The sequence below is a fragment of the Mauremys reevesii genome, unplaced genomic scaffold, assembly GCF_016161935.1.
Source record: "Mauremys reevesii isolate NIE-2019 unplaced genomic scaffold, ASM1616193v1 Contig53, whole genome shotgun sequence".
Taxonomy (NCBI): Eukaryota; Metazoa; Chordata; order Testudines; family Geoemydidae; genus Mauremys; species Mauremys reevesii.
This window is the reverse complement of record NW_024100866.1, coordinates 321,563-337,779: the sequence shown is the minus strand read 5'-3', so window position 1 is coordinate 337,779 and position 16,217 is coordinate 321,563. Positions and strand designations below refer to the sequence as shown.

General features: G+C 48.1%; 1 protein-coding gene across 1 annotated transcript in view; it reads right to left on the bottom strand.

The window, feature by feature from the left end:
• The window catches only part of LOC120394383 (deleted in malignant brain tumors 1 protein-like), a gene marked incomplete at its 3' end in the record, with an annotated part of 99,292 nt that overhangs the window by 80,584 nt on the left and 2,491 nt on the right, over positions 1-16,217 (bottom strand). Inside the window, exons 2-3 of the mRNA XM_039518615.1 lie at positions 7,682-7,996; positions 7,133-7,447 (exon numbers count right to left, since the gene is read on the bottom strand). Of these exons, the coding sequence (XP_039374549.1) occupies positions 7,133-7,447; positions 7,682-7,996 (630 nt within the window). The remainder of the gene's footprint in view (positions 1-7,132; positions 7,448-7,681; positions 7,997-16,217) is intronic.

Here is a 16,217-nt window from a genome sequence, read left to right as displayed (position 1 = left end):
CAGGGTGCAATCCATCCATCATCCAGATCATTAATAAAGATGTTGAACAAAACTGGCCCCAGGACTGACCCTGGGTCACTCCGCTTGATACCGGCTGCCTGGCCAGAGCTCCCCAGCTCTGCCTGTCCTCTCCAGCACTACTCTGTTTGAGATACCCTTCTCTAGCCAGCAGCCAGGTCCTTCCCACTCCACCAGTGGAGTAAGACTCCCCCGGCCTAGCTCCAAACCCTTTTATCAGGGCCAGCTGGACCCTAATTGGGTGTGGCCACACCTGTGGCTGCCTACCCAATTAGCCTCCCTTGAGTGCTTTCAGCCCCAGCCCTCTCCAAGGGCTGACTTTTAACCCTTTCCAAGCTGGAGTGGGGTGACCACCCCATCACATATCAAAAGCTTTGCTAAAGTCAAGATATATAACATCCACCGCATTCCCCATATCCACAGAGCCAGTTATCTCATCACAGAAGGCAATCAGGTTGGTCAGGCATGACTTGCTCTTGGTGAATCCACGATGACTGTTCCTGATCACGTTCCTCTCCTCCAAGTGCTTCAAAATGGTTTCCTTGAGGATCTGCTCCATGATTTTTCCAGGGACTGAGGTGAGGCTGACTGGTCTGTAGTTCCTTGGGTTCTCCCTGCATACACAAACTTTTGCTCAAGCTCTTCCTGGAGAAAAAGAACTGAGGAGAGTTGGCAGTTTTTCAAAGGGATACTATTAAGGGCCCAAAAGCAAGCTATTCTGCTGGGTAGGAAAGATAGAAATTGTGGCAAAAGACCACCTTGGCTTGACCACAAGATCTTGCATGAGCTAAAAAATAAAAAGGAGTCATATAAAAAATGGAAACTAGGACAGATTACAAAGGATGAATATAGGCAAAAAACACAGGAATGCACAGGCAAGATTAGAAAGGCAAAGGCACAAAATGAGCTCAAACTAGCTATGGGAATAAAGGGAAACAAGAAGACTTTTTATCAATACATTAGAAGCAAGAGGAAGACCAAGGACAGGGTAGGCCCACTGCTCAGTGAGGAGGGAAAAACAGTAACAGGAAACTTGGAAATGGCAGAGATGCTTAATGACTTCTTTGTTTCGGTCTTCACCAAGAAGTCTGTAGGAATGCCTAACATAGTGAATGCTAATGGGAAGGGGGTAGGTTTAGAAGCTAAAATAAAAAAAAGAACAAGTTAAAAATTACTTAGAAAAGTTAGATGCCTGCAAATCACCAGGGCCTGATGAAATGCAACCTAGAATACTCCAGGAGCTAATAGAGGAGGTATCTGAGCCTCTAGCTATTATCTTTGGAAAATCCTGGGAGATGGGAGAGATTCCAGAAGACTGAGAAAGGGCAAATACAGTGCCCATCTATAAAAAGAGAAATAAAAACAACCCAGGAAACTACAGACCAGTTAGTTTAACTTCTGTGCCAGGGAAGATAATGGAGCAAGTAATTAAGGAAATCATCTGCAAACACTTGGAAGGTGGTAAGGTGATAGGGAATAGCCAGCATGGATTTGTAAAGAACAAGTCATGTCAGACCAATCTGATAGCTTTCTTTGATAGGATAACGAGTCTTGTGGATAAGGGAGAAGCGGTGGATGTGGTATACCTATACTTTAGTAAGGCATTTGATACGGTCTTGCATGATATTCTTATTGATAAACTAGGCAAATACAATTTAGATGGGGCTACTATAAGGTGGATGCATAACTGGCTGGATAACCGTACTCAGAGGCCTGGTCTACACTACGCGTTTAAACCGGTTTTAGGAGTGTTAAACTGATTTAACGCCACACCCGTCCACACTAAGAGGCCCCTTATATCGATTTTAATGGTTCTTTAAATCGGTTTCTGTACTCCTCCCCGACGAGAGGAGTAGCGCTAATATCGGGATTAACATATCGGAATAGGGTTAGTGTGGCCGCAAATCAACGGTATTGGCCTCCGGGCAGTATCCCACAGTGCACCACTGACTGCTCTGGACAGCATTCTGAACTCTGATGCACTGGCCAGGTAGACAGAAAAAGCCCCGCAAACTTTTGAAATTCATTTCCTGCTTCCCCAGCGTGGAGAGCTCATCAGCACGGGTGACCATGCACAGCTCATCTGCACAGGTAACAATGCAGTCTCCTGAGAATCGAAAAAGAGCCCCAGCATGGACTGCACGGGAGGTACTGGATCTGATTGCTATATGGGGAGAGGATTCAGTGCTAACAGAACTGCATTCCAAAAGACGAAATAAAAAAGTATTTGAAAGAATTTCTAAGGCTATGACGGATAAAGGCCACAGCAGGGACTCAGTGCAGTGCAGAGTGAAAGTTAAGGAGCTCAGACAAGCCTACCAGAAAACCAAAGAAGCAAACGGAAGGTCCGGTGCAGGGCCAAAAACATGCTGCTTCTATGCTGAGCTGCATGCAATTTTAGGGGGCTGCACCACAAGTACCCCACCCCTGTCCATGGATTCTGAGGTGGGGGTTGTAATCTCTGCCATGGCTGAGGATTATGTGGACGGGGAAGATGACGATGAAGAAGAGGAGGACGAGCTAGCAGACAGCACACAGAACTCTGTGAGCCCCAACAGCCAGGAGCTTTTTCTCACCCTAACGGAATTACCCTCCCAAGCCACTACCCCAGACAATGAAGCCATGGAAGGGACCTCTGGTGAGTGTACCTTTGCAAATATCAAACATTGTTTTTTAAGCAAGTGTTTTTTAATGCTTGATTTGCCCTGAGGACTTGGGATGCATTCGCGGCCAGTAAAGTTACTTAGAAAAGTTTGTTAACATGTCTGGGGATTGAGCGGAAATCCTCCAGGGACATCTCCATGAAGCGCTCCTGGAGGTACTCCAGAAGCCTTTGCAGAAGGTTTCTGGGCAAGGCAGCCTTGTTCTGTCCACCATGGTAGGACACTTTACCACGCCATGCATGTAGCAAGTAATCAGGTATTATTGCATGGCAAAGCATAGCTGCGTATGGTCCCGGTGATTGCTGGCATTCAAGAAGCATCTGTTCTTTATCTCGCTGTGTTATCCTCAGCAAAGTGATATCGTTCAGGGTAACGTGGTTGAAAATCAGGAATTTAAGTAAGGGGGATGGCCATTTTCCTACTGGGTTCGTGGACTGCAGCAGCTTAAAAAAAAATCCTTTCCTGCACGTAGCCAAGCGGGGGGAGGGGAGGAGTGAAATGCCGATGATCTTTTTTGTGTTTGGTCAGCAGGGATCTTCCCCAAGCTACCAGCCACGCAGTGGGCGAGGGGGGGGGAAGGGTTTTGATTAGCAGGGAGCTAGCATGGTATTAGCCATGCGTTGGGGGGAGGGGTAAATCACTGCAGAAGCCGAAAGACAGTGGCTTACCATGGCCGCATGCAAGCTGAATTCTGATGCCCGGACCTGTGTCTGTGAGATCTGTAACCCCAGAGCTGCAGGCACTCAGTATTAAGATGAAAAATGCGACCTTGTAGGGAAATCACATGTGCTATGTAAGGTGAATAGTGCTGTTCACTGTGAAAGAGTATAACCATTATTCTGTAAAATGTATCTTTTTAAATACTTCTCTCCCTCATGCAGCTGCAAATTTTTCAAGCCTCCCTGCTCCATCCCAAAGGCTAGCCCAGATAAGGCAGAGGAAAAAGAAGACGCGAGATGAAATGTTCTCGGATATTATGGAAGTTAGACGCAAGGAAAGAGCTCATCTGAATGGGTGGAAGGACGTGGTATCAAATTACAGGAAAGATGCCAGTGAACGTGAGGACAGGAGGGACACCCGAGATGGCGGCAGGAAGACCGGCAGGAAAATCAGCTGTGGCGGGATGCAACACTGGGGCTGCTGCGTGATCAAACTGACATGCTCTAGCATCTAGTGGAGCTTCAGGAACGGCAGCAGGATCACAGAGTGCCGCTGCAGCCCCTGTGTAACCACCCTCAACCCTCAACATGTTCCACATCCTCCTAACCCAGAGGTGTAATAACGCGTGGGGGGAGGCTCCGTGCACCTGCCCACTCCACCCCCATGGACAGCCCAACCAGAAGGCTGTCATTACTGTGAAATTTTTTTTAAATGGCCTTTTCCTTCCCTCCTATCCTCCTCCCAAACCACACCCGGGCTACCTTCTCAGTTCTCTCCCTCTTTTTATAGTGAATTAATAAAGAATACATGATTTTTAAATGAGAGTGACTTTATTTGCATAAGCAAGCTGTACTCGAAGGGGGAGGGTGGGTTGCTTACAGGGAATGAGTCAATCAAGGGGGGTGGGGGTTCATCAAGGGGAAACAAACACAGCAGTCACACCCTACCCTGTCCAGTGATGAAGCTCATTTTCAAAGCTTCTCTGATGCGCACCGCTTCCTGGTGTGCTCTTCTAATCTCCCTGGTGTCTGGCTGCGCGTAATCAACAGCCAGATGATTTGCCTCAGCCTCCCACCCCGCCATAAAGGTCTCCCCCTTACTCTCACAGAGATTGTGGAGAATACAGCAAGCAGCAATAACATAGGGGACATTGGTTTGGCTGAGGTCTGAGCGAGTCAGTAATGTGCGCCAGCGCGCCTTTAAATGGCCAAATGCACATTCTACCACCATTCTGCACTTGCTCAGCCTGTAGTTGAACAAATCCTGACCACTGTCCAGGCCGCCTGTGTATGGCTTCATAAGCCATGGCATCAAGGGGTAAGCTGGGTCCCCCAGGATAACGACAGGCATTTCAACATCCCCAACTGTTATTTTCTGGTCTGGGAAGTAATTCCCTTGCTGCAGCCGTTTAAACAGAGTAGTGCTTCTGAAGACGCGAGCGTCATGAACCCTCCCTGGCTATCCCACGTGGATGTTGGTGAAACGTCCCTTGTGATCCACCAGTGCTTGCAGCACCATTGAAAAGTACCCCTTCCGGTTTACGTACTGGGTGCCCTGGCGCTCCGGTGCCAAGATAGGGATATGGGTTCCATCTATCGCCCCCCCCACAGTTAGGGAATCCCAGTGCAGCAAAGCCATCCACTATGGCCTGCACATTTCCCAGAGTCACAACCTTTCGTAGCAGCAGCTTAATGATTGCTTTGGCTACTTGCATCACAGCAGCCCCCACAGTAGATTTTCCAACTCCAAATTGATTCCCGACTGACCGGTAGCTCTCTGGTGTTGCAAGCTTCCACAGGGCTATCGCCACTCGCTTCTCTACTGTGAGGGCTGCTCTCATCTTGGTATTATGGCGTTTCAGGGCAGGGGCAAGCAAGTCACAAAGTTCCATGAAAGTGCCCTTACGCATGCGAAAGTTTCACAGCCACTGCGAATCGTCCTACACCTGCAACACGATGTGGTCCCACCAGTCTGTGCTTGTTTCCCGGGCCCAAAATCGGCATTCAATGGCTAGAACCTGCCCCATTACCATCAGGATCTCCAAAGCACAGGGGCCTGTGGTTTGAGAGAATTCTGTGTCCACGTCCTCATCACTGTCATCGCTGCGCTGCCGTATCCGCCTCCTCCTCGCCTCGGTTTGAAGGTCCTGGTTCACCATATACTGCACGAGAGTGCGCGAGGTGTTTAAAACATCCACGATTGCAGTATTGAGCTGAGCAGGGTCCATGCTTGCCGTGGTATGGCGTCTGCACAGTTCACCCAGGAAAAAAAGCGCGAAACGGTTGTCTGCTGCTTTCAGGGAGGGAGGGGTGAGGCTGTACCCAGAACCACCTGCGGCAATGATTTTTTCCCCATCAGCCACTGGGAACTCAACCCAGAATTCCAAGGGGTGGGGGAGGCTGCAGGAACTATGGGATAGCTACAGAATAGCTACCCACAGTGCAACGCTCCAGAAATCGATGCTAGCCTCGGACCGTGGAGGCACACCACCGAATTAATGTGCTTAGTGTGGCCGCGTGCACTCGATTTTATACAATCTGTTTTACTAAACCGTACTCAGAGAGTAGTTATTAATGGTTCCCAATCCTGCTGGAAAGGTATAACAAGTGGGGTTCCAAAGGGGTCTGTTTTGGGATCGGCTCTGTTCAATATCTTCATCAGCGACTTAGATATTGGCATAGACAGTACACTTATTAAATTTGCAGATGATATCAAACTGGGAGGGATTGCAACTGCTTTGGAGAACAGGGTCATAATTCAAAATGATCTGGACAAATTGGAGAAATGGTCTGAGGTAAACAGGATGAAGTTTAACAAAGACAAATGCAAAGTGCTCCACTTAGGAAGGAAAAATCAGTTTCACACATACAAAATGGGCACAGACTGTCTAGGAAGGAGTACGGCAGAAAAGGATCTAGGGGTTATAGTGGACCACAATCTAAATATGAGTCAATAGTGTGATGCTGTTGCGAAAAAGGCAAACATGATTCTGAGATGCATTAACAGGTGTGTTGTGAGCAAGATTCGTGAAGTCATTCTTCCGCTCTACTCTGCACTGGTTAGGCCTCAACTGGTGTATTGTGTCCAGTTCTGGGCACTGCATTTCAAGAAAGATGTGGAGAAATTGGAGAGGGTCCAGAGAGGAGCAACAAGAATGATTAAAGGTCGAGAGAATATGACCTATGAAGGAAGGCTGAAAGAATTGGGTTTGTTTAGTTTGGAAAAGAGAAGACTGAGAGGGGACATGATAGCAGTTTTCAGGTATCTAAAAGGGTGTCATAAGGAGGTGGGAGAAAACTTGTTCATCTTAGCCTCTAAGGATAGAACAAGAAGCAATGGGCTTAAACTGCAGCAAGGGAGGCTTAGGTTGGACATTAGGAAAAAGTTCCTAACTGTCAGGGTGTTAAACACTGGAATAAATTGCCTAGGGAGGTTGTGGAATCTCCATCTCTGGAAATATTTAAGAGTAGGTTAGATAAATGTCTGTTGGGGATGGTCTAGACAGTATTTGGTCCTGCCATGAGGGCAGGGGACTGGATTCGATGACCTCTCGAGGTCCCTTCCAGTCCTAGAATCTATGAATCTATGAATCCAGGGGTTTCTCTAGTCATAACTATTATTTTGTGACAATACTTATTTTACTTTTACTTGTAATATATTAGTTGTTATTACACATGGTTTAGGATCTAGCTCCCTCTCCCCTTGCTGTGCCCTGAGGTTCCCCTGCTCTGGGGTCAGTGTCACACACTGAGGGGCAGGTGTCATTAATCCAGCAATTCTCATGCACTTACCTGAGCAAATCACACTGGCATCATTGTCGTGAGAGCACTGAAAGGCCCCCAGGGCAGTAACAGGGCAATGGCCCAAATGGGGTTCAGTTCCTTTACAGTGAAATGTGTCTGTCCAGATAGAGCCAGTTCCTTTCCCAAAGTACCCTCCTCCTGGGGCTGATACAGCGAATCCGCAGTCGAGCTGATGACAGAGAACGTTGGCATCTGGTAAATCCCAGTGTGAGTCACAGAGGGTTCCCCAGGCACCAAGAACCAGGATCTCCACCCTCCCTGAGCACGCTGTGCTGCCATTCACCAGCCGGAATCGTGTGTGCCCTGTGGAGAAGGGGTTTAGAGAAGGAGCATTGGAGCTTTTTTATATTAAATAACAAAGAAAAGGAAAGTTGGGGGGATTGAGCTCATTCTCATTATATTGGATTGTTGAGGTTTACTAGAAGCCGAGAGCAGCTCTATTATCCCAGTTCCCTACAGAGTTAGATAATGTATTGCTGTACCCTGCTCTAGAATACACAACACTGGGATATTAGAGACATTGTGCCAAATTCTTACGTGAGCATATGGCGCTGGCATCATTTGCATGTGAGCACATCTGATTCCCATGTGACATCCTGGGACAGTACATGAGGTGTGACTCATTCCCTACACACTGGAATTCCTCAGTCCAGATTGGTCCATGTCCTTCTCTGAAATGAGCTCCTCCTGGGATAGATACAGCTGTTCCACACTGTAGTCCATTACAGATAACACTGGCAGCTTTGAGATCAAAGTGTGCATCACAGATTGTAGCCCAGGTGTCTCCACGTCTTACTTCCACACGTCCTGAGCAGGCACTATCCCCCCCAACCAGCTGGAGCTCAATGTGTCCTAGAAAGCCAATGAAGGATGAAAATTACAAAGGAGCCTTAGGAAGTTAGGTGTTCCACTGCCCTAGAACTTTGGCCAAAAGTCCGTCCTGGTGCAGTGGGGCAGTGCAGGCAGCAATTAGAAAAACAAAAGAAAACAATGTACAACAAATGGAAATATGGGAATTCAATAGCAATCAATATACATTAGAAATTATGAGATGCAGAAAATCGATATGGGAAGCTAAAGCTAACAGGTAAAAATCCATGTTTGGCAGGGCTAAGAATGATAATGAGAATTTTTTAAAGTATATTAGGAGCAAAGAGAAACAAACAAACAAATCCTAACAAAGGTGTAGGCCCATTACAAATGGAGATGGTAAAATAGTTTATAATGATTCAAATAAGGCAGAGGTGTTCAATAAACATTTCTGGTTTTGGATAGAAGCAGGATGTGTATTCATACTATGTGAAGAGGGTGAACCACTCTGCAGTCCATTGTTAACTAAGGAGGATGTCAAACAGTATCTACTAGGGATAAACTTTAAAAAAAAACCCGCAGGCCTGAATAGCTTATAAAATCTTGGAATAAATAGAAATGTAAGACTGGAAGGAACTGTTAGGGGTCTTATTCCTTCACCCTCTCACTTCCCTGGTCCTTCTGGCATGAACAGAGAGCAACAATACCCGAAGTCCAAAGGCGCAAACAATTCAATATTTATTGGGGTGAACTTCCTGCAAGCATGATTCCAGTTTCCCTCCTTAGTGTCCCCCTTCCCAGCTCTGACACCATAGAGCCTTGCATGCATCCCTGTTTCTGTTCCCATCCCCTGTTCCCATTCCCCAGTTTAGCAAAACATGATCCCAATTCCCCCATCCCCAGTCCCTGTTTCCATTTCCTGCCCCCACTTACTTCCTGATTGACTGCAGACTATATAGTAAAACTTGAGTTTTGCTTAGCTATACCTTAACCAATCATTTTACTGAAATTTTAACTAACCAATACTATTGGTTATTGTGACATGGTTATTTAACCAATTATATCCCACCACCTTGATTGGTTTACACCCAACAAAATTAATTATACAGCAGACAGAAACAATCACAGAACCAGACAGACATTATACAGACAAACAACAAGGAAGTGGAGACTACAGTGACAGAACAATACAGAAATGAGGATTTTCACAACTAAATCTATACAGACATAAGGGTTTTCCAGCTGTGTCTATTGATAAGTGAGTTCTTACCAGACAAGATGCTATCAAACTATCAAACTAAGGCCTGGTCCACACTAGGACTTTAATTCAAATTTAGCAGCGTTAATTCGAATTAACCGTGCACCCGTCCACACCACAAAGCTATTTAATTCGACATAGAGGGCTCTTTAGTTCGACTTCTGTACTCCTCCCCGATGAGGGGAGTAGCGCTAAATTCGACATGGCCATGTCGAATTAGGCTAGGTGTGGACAGAAATCGACCTTAGTAGCTCCGGGAGCTATCCTACACTGCACCACTCTGTTGACACTCTGGACAGCAGTCCGAGCTTGGATGTTCTGATCAGGCACACAGGAAAAACCCGGGAAAATTTGAATTCCTTTTCCTGTCTGGCCAGTTTGAATCTCATTTCCTGGTTGGACATCGGGGCGAGCTCAGCAGCACCGGCAACGATGCAAAGCTCTCCAGCAGAAGATTTCATGCAATCTCTGAATAGAAAGAGGGCCCCAGCATAGACTGACCGGGAAGTCTTGGATCTGATTGGTGTGTGGGGTGAGGAGTCTGTGCTTTCGGAGCTGCGCTCCAAAAAACGGAATGCAAAGACCTACGAGAAGGTTTCCAAAGCCATGAGAGAGAGAGGATACAGCCAGGATGCAACGCAGTGCCACGTGAAAATCAAGGACCTGAGACAAGGCTACCGGAAGACCAAAGCGGCAAACGGACGCTCCGGAGCCTGCCACCACTGCCCCACCAGTGACCGTGGACTCTGACGATGGGATAGTGTCGATGGCCAGTTCCTTGGCGATGTTCGCGGACGGGGAAGATGAGGAAGGGTTTGTGGAGGACAAGGCAGGCGACAGCGCTTACAACGCTGGTTTCTCCGACAGCGAGGATCTCTTCATCACCCTCACAGAGATCCCCTAGCAATCCTCCCCGGCCGTTAACCCGGACCCTGAATCAGGGGAAGGATCACTCGGTAAGTGCTTTAAACATGTAAACTTTTATTATTAATGGAACAGGAATCTGAACTATGTGAAAAGGAGGTCTATATATATGGGGATAGAACAGAAATCCTCCTGGGAGATCTCCACGAAGCTCTCCTGGAGGTAATCGAAAAGCCTCCGCAGGAGGTTCCTGGGGAGAGCTGCCTTATTGGGTGCTCCGTGGTAGCACACCTTTCCGTGCCAGGCTTTCATGAGGTACTCAGGGAGCATTGCCTCCCCGAGCATGGCTGCATAGGCCCCTGGTTTGTGCTGGCTTTCATGCAGCATGCGCTCTCTATCTCCTTCAGTGACCGTCCTCAGGGTGATCTCGCTCGGAGACTCCTGCATCTAATTAGGGGAATTAGTGTAATGTTATGCCTGTTCCAAAGTATTTTTAAAAAATCTCCAGACAGACGGCGTAGCAGAGACTCAGCACGCTGCTTCATGACAAGCGTAACGGAAAGCCAAAGAATCAAATGGACGCTCATGGAGGGAGGGGGGATTGAGGACGCAAGCTATCCCACAGTTCCTGCAGTCTCCGAAAAGCATTTGCATTCTTGGCTGAGTTCCCAATACCTGTATGGTCAAACATATTGTCCGCGGCGGTTCAGGGCATAGCTCGTCAATGTACCCCCTCCCCCACCCACAGAAGGAAAAGGAAAAAAAATTGTCTCTTCACTCTTTTAAATGTCACCCTATGTGTACTGAATGCTGCTGGTAGACACGATGCTGCGGCACTGTACTGTAGCATCCTCCACCCCCCCCCCCCGCCTCATGGGTGGCTGATGGTGCAAAACAACCGGTACCCGTCCTCATCATCAGCCTTGCGGTAGATGGTGTAGTGCAGTAGGACTGCTACCCGTCCTTGTCATCAGCCCATAAGTAGACTAACCGTTTTCATCATAGCAACAGGGGGCTGAGCTCCATCAGCCCCTGCCCTTCATGTGTAAAGAAAAGATTCTGTATTGCCTGGACTATCATAGCAGCAGGATGGTGGTCTCCTCTCCCCCACACTGCTTAATGTCCTGTCTGGACTATCATAGCAGCTGGAGGCTGCCTTCCCCTCATTTCATTTCACTAACAAGTCACTGTTTCTTATTCCTGCATTCTTTATTACTTCAGCATACAAATGGGGGGACACTACAACGGTAGCCCAGGAAGGCTGGGGGAGGAGGGAAGCAACAGGTGGGGTTGTTGCAGGGGCACCCCCTGTGAATGGCATGCAGCTCGTCATTCCTGCGGGATCTGACACGGAGCGGCTGTGCTCTCTGGTTCTCTGATACACTGCAACCCTAGTACAGTTGCCCCATATTCTAGGCAGGACTGATTCTATTTTTAGATACCATAAAGGAGAGATTGACTCGGGGAGTCATTCCCAGTTTTGTCTTTTGTGCCCCCGGCTGATCTCAGCCAGGGATACCTATGACAGCAGCAGAAGGTATAGTGCAGTAGGACTGTTAACCGTCCTCACCTTGCCAATTTACAATGGCATGGTAGATGGTGCTATATGGCTGATAACCATCTCTGCTGTCATGCAAAAGCAAATGAATGCTGCTGTGTAGCGCTGCTGAATCGCCTCTGTCCACGGCATCTAGTACACATACGGTGACAGTGACAAAAGGCAAAACAGGCTCCATGGTTGCCACGCTATGGCGTCTGCCAGGGTAATCCAGGGAAAATGGGCTCGAAATGATTGTCTGCCATTGCTTTCCCAGAGGAAGGAATGAGTGACTACATTTACCCATAACCACCCGTGACAATGAAATTTGCCCCATCAGGCACTGGGATCTCCACCCAGAATTCCAAGGGTCGGGGGGACACTGCGATGGAGTGGAACAGGGGCAGAGTTTATGCTTTCCAGATTGCCTGCAGCAGGAGTGCGCACGAGATAGGTGCTGTGCATGCTCTTGTTCACAGAGACAGACTAGACTGTGTTCATTGTTCGCAAAAATGTATCTTTGCAAGGAATTCACTCCCTTTTTCCCATTGCACAGCTTCGACTGTCTCCAGACCTGCCACAGCATCCCCCTCACAGAGGCTGGCAAAGATTAGGCGGCGAAAGAAAAAGACATGGGACGAGATGTTCGCTGAACTTATGGGCTGCTCCCGAGCCAAGGCGGACCAGCAGAGCCAGTGGAGGGAGACCCTCTCTCTGTACCAGCGCTCACACAGCGAACGGGAGGAGAGGTGGCGTGAGGAAGACAAGCAGGAGACTCAAACGCTGCTTGGACTAATGAGGGAGCAAACGGACACGCTCCGGTGCCTTGTGGATGTTCTGCAGGACCGCAGGCAGGAGGACAGAGCCCCCCTGCAGTGTATCTGCAACCGCCCTCCCCCGCCACAAAGTCCCATACCCCCCTCACCCAAAATAACCAGAAGGAGGGGCGCCAGGGGCCGTGAAAACTGTCACTGCACCCCAGCAGAGTGCTCAAGTACCCAAAAGCTCTCATACCCTCAATTTTGAGAAGTCCTTCCCTTCCTGACTCACCCAAGCCCCAATCCCAGTTTCATCCCCTAACTGTCTAGTTAATTATTAAAAATACTTTGCTGTTAATTACTGTTTCCGTCATGTTTTTGTACAGAAGACTGTGTTTGAAGGGGGGGGGGGGTGGGGAAGGGGGTTGGTAATTGCATAGGACAGTCACCTTTAGCAGGGTACAGAGACGGGGGCAGGATCAGCAGCAGGTCACACACACAGTGCAGTCAGTAGGCACCCTGGTCGGTATGGGAGGTGGTTTCCAGGTTCTGTGTGGGTCTGGGGGGACGTGACTTTGTAGCGGGGGAACACAGAGAAGCTGAACCTGCCCCTGTTTCTTTACCCAGTTACTGTTGACTATCCTCTGCATTTACATACCCGTTCACCACTACAGGAACATCTCCTGGGAGGGGAAGTCAGGCCCCTGTCAGGACAGGAGGCTAAACTGTTCTGAAATAAGCTCCAGGAACAACAGAGACTGTGGGAGGTCTCTCACCAACGTCCTTGCAGGCCTATAATGAAAAGGGCTCAGTAGACTGTAACCCTGGCCCTAGAGAGAGAAGGGCTACGTGGAGGGTCACAGTGAGCCACTGAGGCTAGTATAAACCGCCTAGAAGTGCAGGACGCACAGGAGCAAGGTCATAAACATACAGATCTCTCCCATGGTCTTTGCAGGGGTCATAGTGGACAAGCAACTGAACTAGAGCTCCCAGGGTGATGCTGTGAAAAGGCTGAGATGATCCTTGGAGGGTTAAACAGGGGAGCAGTGAGAAGAACTGGCTGAAACACAGGATTTCCAGCTCACAGGAAATTGTGCTATTTCAAAACTTCCTGTGAACCAGAAATCCCCTCCACAATTTGTTCTGGAAACACCAACACATGGTGTGTTCGACATGAAATTTGGTCCCAAGGACACCTGCAGATGCTGAGTGACACTGACATTGTTGTCAATTTCACCAGTGCTAAGAGAAAAACAAAAATGTCCATTTCTCTCAGCTGCTGCTGGGGCTCCCAGGGTCTGTGGCTCTTGGGCAGCCTCGCCATGCAGACTGCCTTGGGCTGGGGACCCCTGGGCTTCCAGACTCCTGGGCCAGCTGGTGTCCCAAATAGCCCACTGGCCTGGGAGTCTCAAAGCTCTGGGGTCCCCGGTCTGCAATGCAGGGCTGCCTCAGAGCTGCAGATCCTGGGAATCAGGATCCCATCCCAGGATTTCTAAATTCCCTGCTGTGGAGCTGGGAGCTGCGCCCTGGTTAAAGCTGGGACTCCTGTCTCCGTGGCAGGGTTGCCCTGGAGCTGCAGACTATAGAACACCAGGGTCTCTGGTGCTGGGGCAGTCTACATGGTGCAGCTATCCCAGAGCAGCTGACCTGAGAAGACTGGGGTACCTGGCCCCAAGTCAGTTGGCATGGCAGGGCTGGCTGGAGCCCCCCAAGCAAGCTGGCACTTAACCATGCAGGTTTCTGCCACAACACTGCCTGTGGCCTGGAGAAAGTTCATTGCACCCAACTCACTTTCATGGGGAATGTTGAGTTCAACAGCCCAGCATTTTCCAATGAAGCCCCATTTTGTTGGATAATTTCTGGCCAGGGATGTGATTTTACTTCTGTGTACAGCATGGTGAGACCAATACTGCATCCAGCTGTGCTGTTCACATTTTAAGAAGGATATTAAAAAAATGGAAAGGATGCAGATGTAGAAGCTCTTTACACCAATATTCTACATGACGATGGACAACAAGCTGTCAAGAACAGTATCCCTGATGAGGCCACGGCACACCTGGTGGCTGAGCTTTGTGACTTTGTCCTCATCCACAACCATTTGAGATTTGGGGACAGCTTATACCTTCAAGTCAGTGGCACTGCTATGGGTACCCACATGGCCCCACAGCATGCCAACATTGTTATGGCTGACTTAGAACAACACTTCCTCAGCTCTCATCTCCTAGTGCCCCACGTCTACTTGCACTTCATTGATGACATCTTCATCATATGAACACACGGGAAGGAGGCCCTTGAAGAATTCCACCAGGATTTCAACAATTTCCACCCCACCATCAACTTTAGCCTGGACCAGTCCACACAAGAGATCCACTTCATGGACACAGTGCATATAAGTGATGGTCACATGAACAGCACCCTATACAGAAAACCTTCTGACCACTATACTTACCTACTTGCCTCCAGCTTCCATCCAGGACACATCACATGATCCATTGTCTATAGCCAAGCCCTAAGATACAACCAATTTTGCTCCAATCCCTCAGACAGATACAAACACCTACAAGATCTTTATCAAGCATTTTTTAAACTACAATACCCACCTGGGGAAGTGAGGAAACAGATTGACAGAGCGAGACAGGTGACCCAGAAGTCACCTACTACAAGACAGGCCCAACAAGGAAAATAACAGAACAGCACTGCCCATCACGTATAGCCCGCAGCTAAAAACTTTCCAGCACATAGTCAGTGATCTACAACCTATCCTGAAAAATGATCCCTCACTCTCACAGACTTTGGGAGGCGGGCCAGTCCTCACTTACAGACAGCCCCTCAACCTGAAGTAAATACCAGCAACTACACACCACACAACAGAAACACTAATCCAGGAACCAATCCCTGTAACAAACCTTGTTGCCTACTCTGTCCCCATATCTACTCTAGCGACACCATCAGAGGACCCAACCACATCAGCCACACCATCAGGAACTCATTCACCTGCACATCTACTAATGTTATATATGCCAGCAATGCCCCTCTGCCATGTACATTGGCCAAACCAGACAGTCTCTACATAAAAGAATAAATGGGTACAAATCGGACATCAGGAAGGGTAACATAGAAAAGCCAGTAGGGGAACACTTCAATCTTCCTGGACATTCTATAACATATTTAAAAGTAGCTATACTTCAACAACAAAAACTTCAGAAACAGACCTCAAAGAGAAACTGAAGAACTAAAATTCATTTGCAAATTTAACACCATTAATTTGGGCTTGAATAGGGACTGGGAGTGGCTGGCTCACTACAAAAGCAGCTTTGCCTCTCCTGGAATGGACACCTCCTCATCTATTATTGGGAGTGGACCACATCCACCCTGACTGAATTGTCCCTGTCAACACTGGTTCTCCACTTGTGAGGTAACTCCCTTCTCTTCATGTGTCAGCATAATAATGCCTGCATCTGTAACTTTCACTCCATGCAGCTAAAGAAGTAGGTTTTTTACCCACGAAAGCTTATGCCCAAATAAATCTGCTAGTCTTTAAGGTGCCACTGGACTCCTTGTTGTTTTTGTGGATAGAGACTAACACGGCTACCCCCGATTCTCAGGACCCATATGTAAATCTGTGGTAGAGATCATCCTCGAATGGGGGAATCACTGATGAAGATGATGCAACCAATGAGACTGTGGGTCTGCAGACAACAGCCTTTTTCACTGTGCATCCCTGATTCAGTCCCTGGGCACCGTCCAGCCTGTGCAATGACTAAGGCAGATATCTGGGAAGAAGAGAATGTTTTGGCAAAGTTTGTATTAATCCAACCAGAATTGAAAAGTGAAAGCTGGACGAGA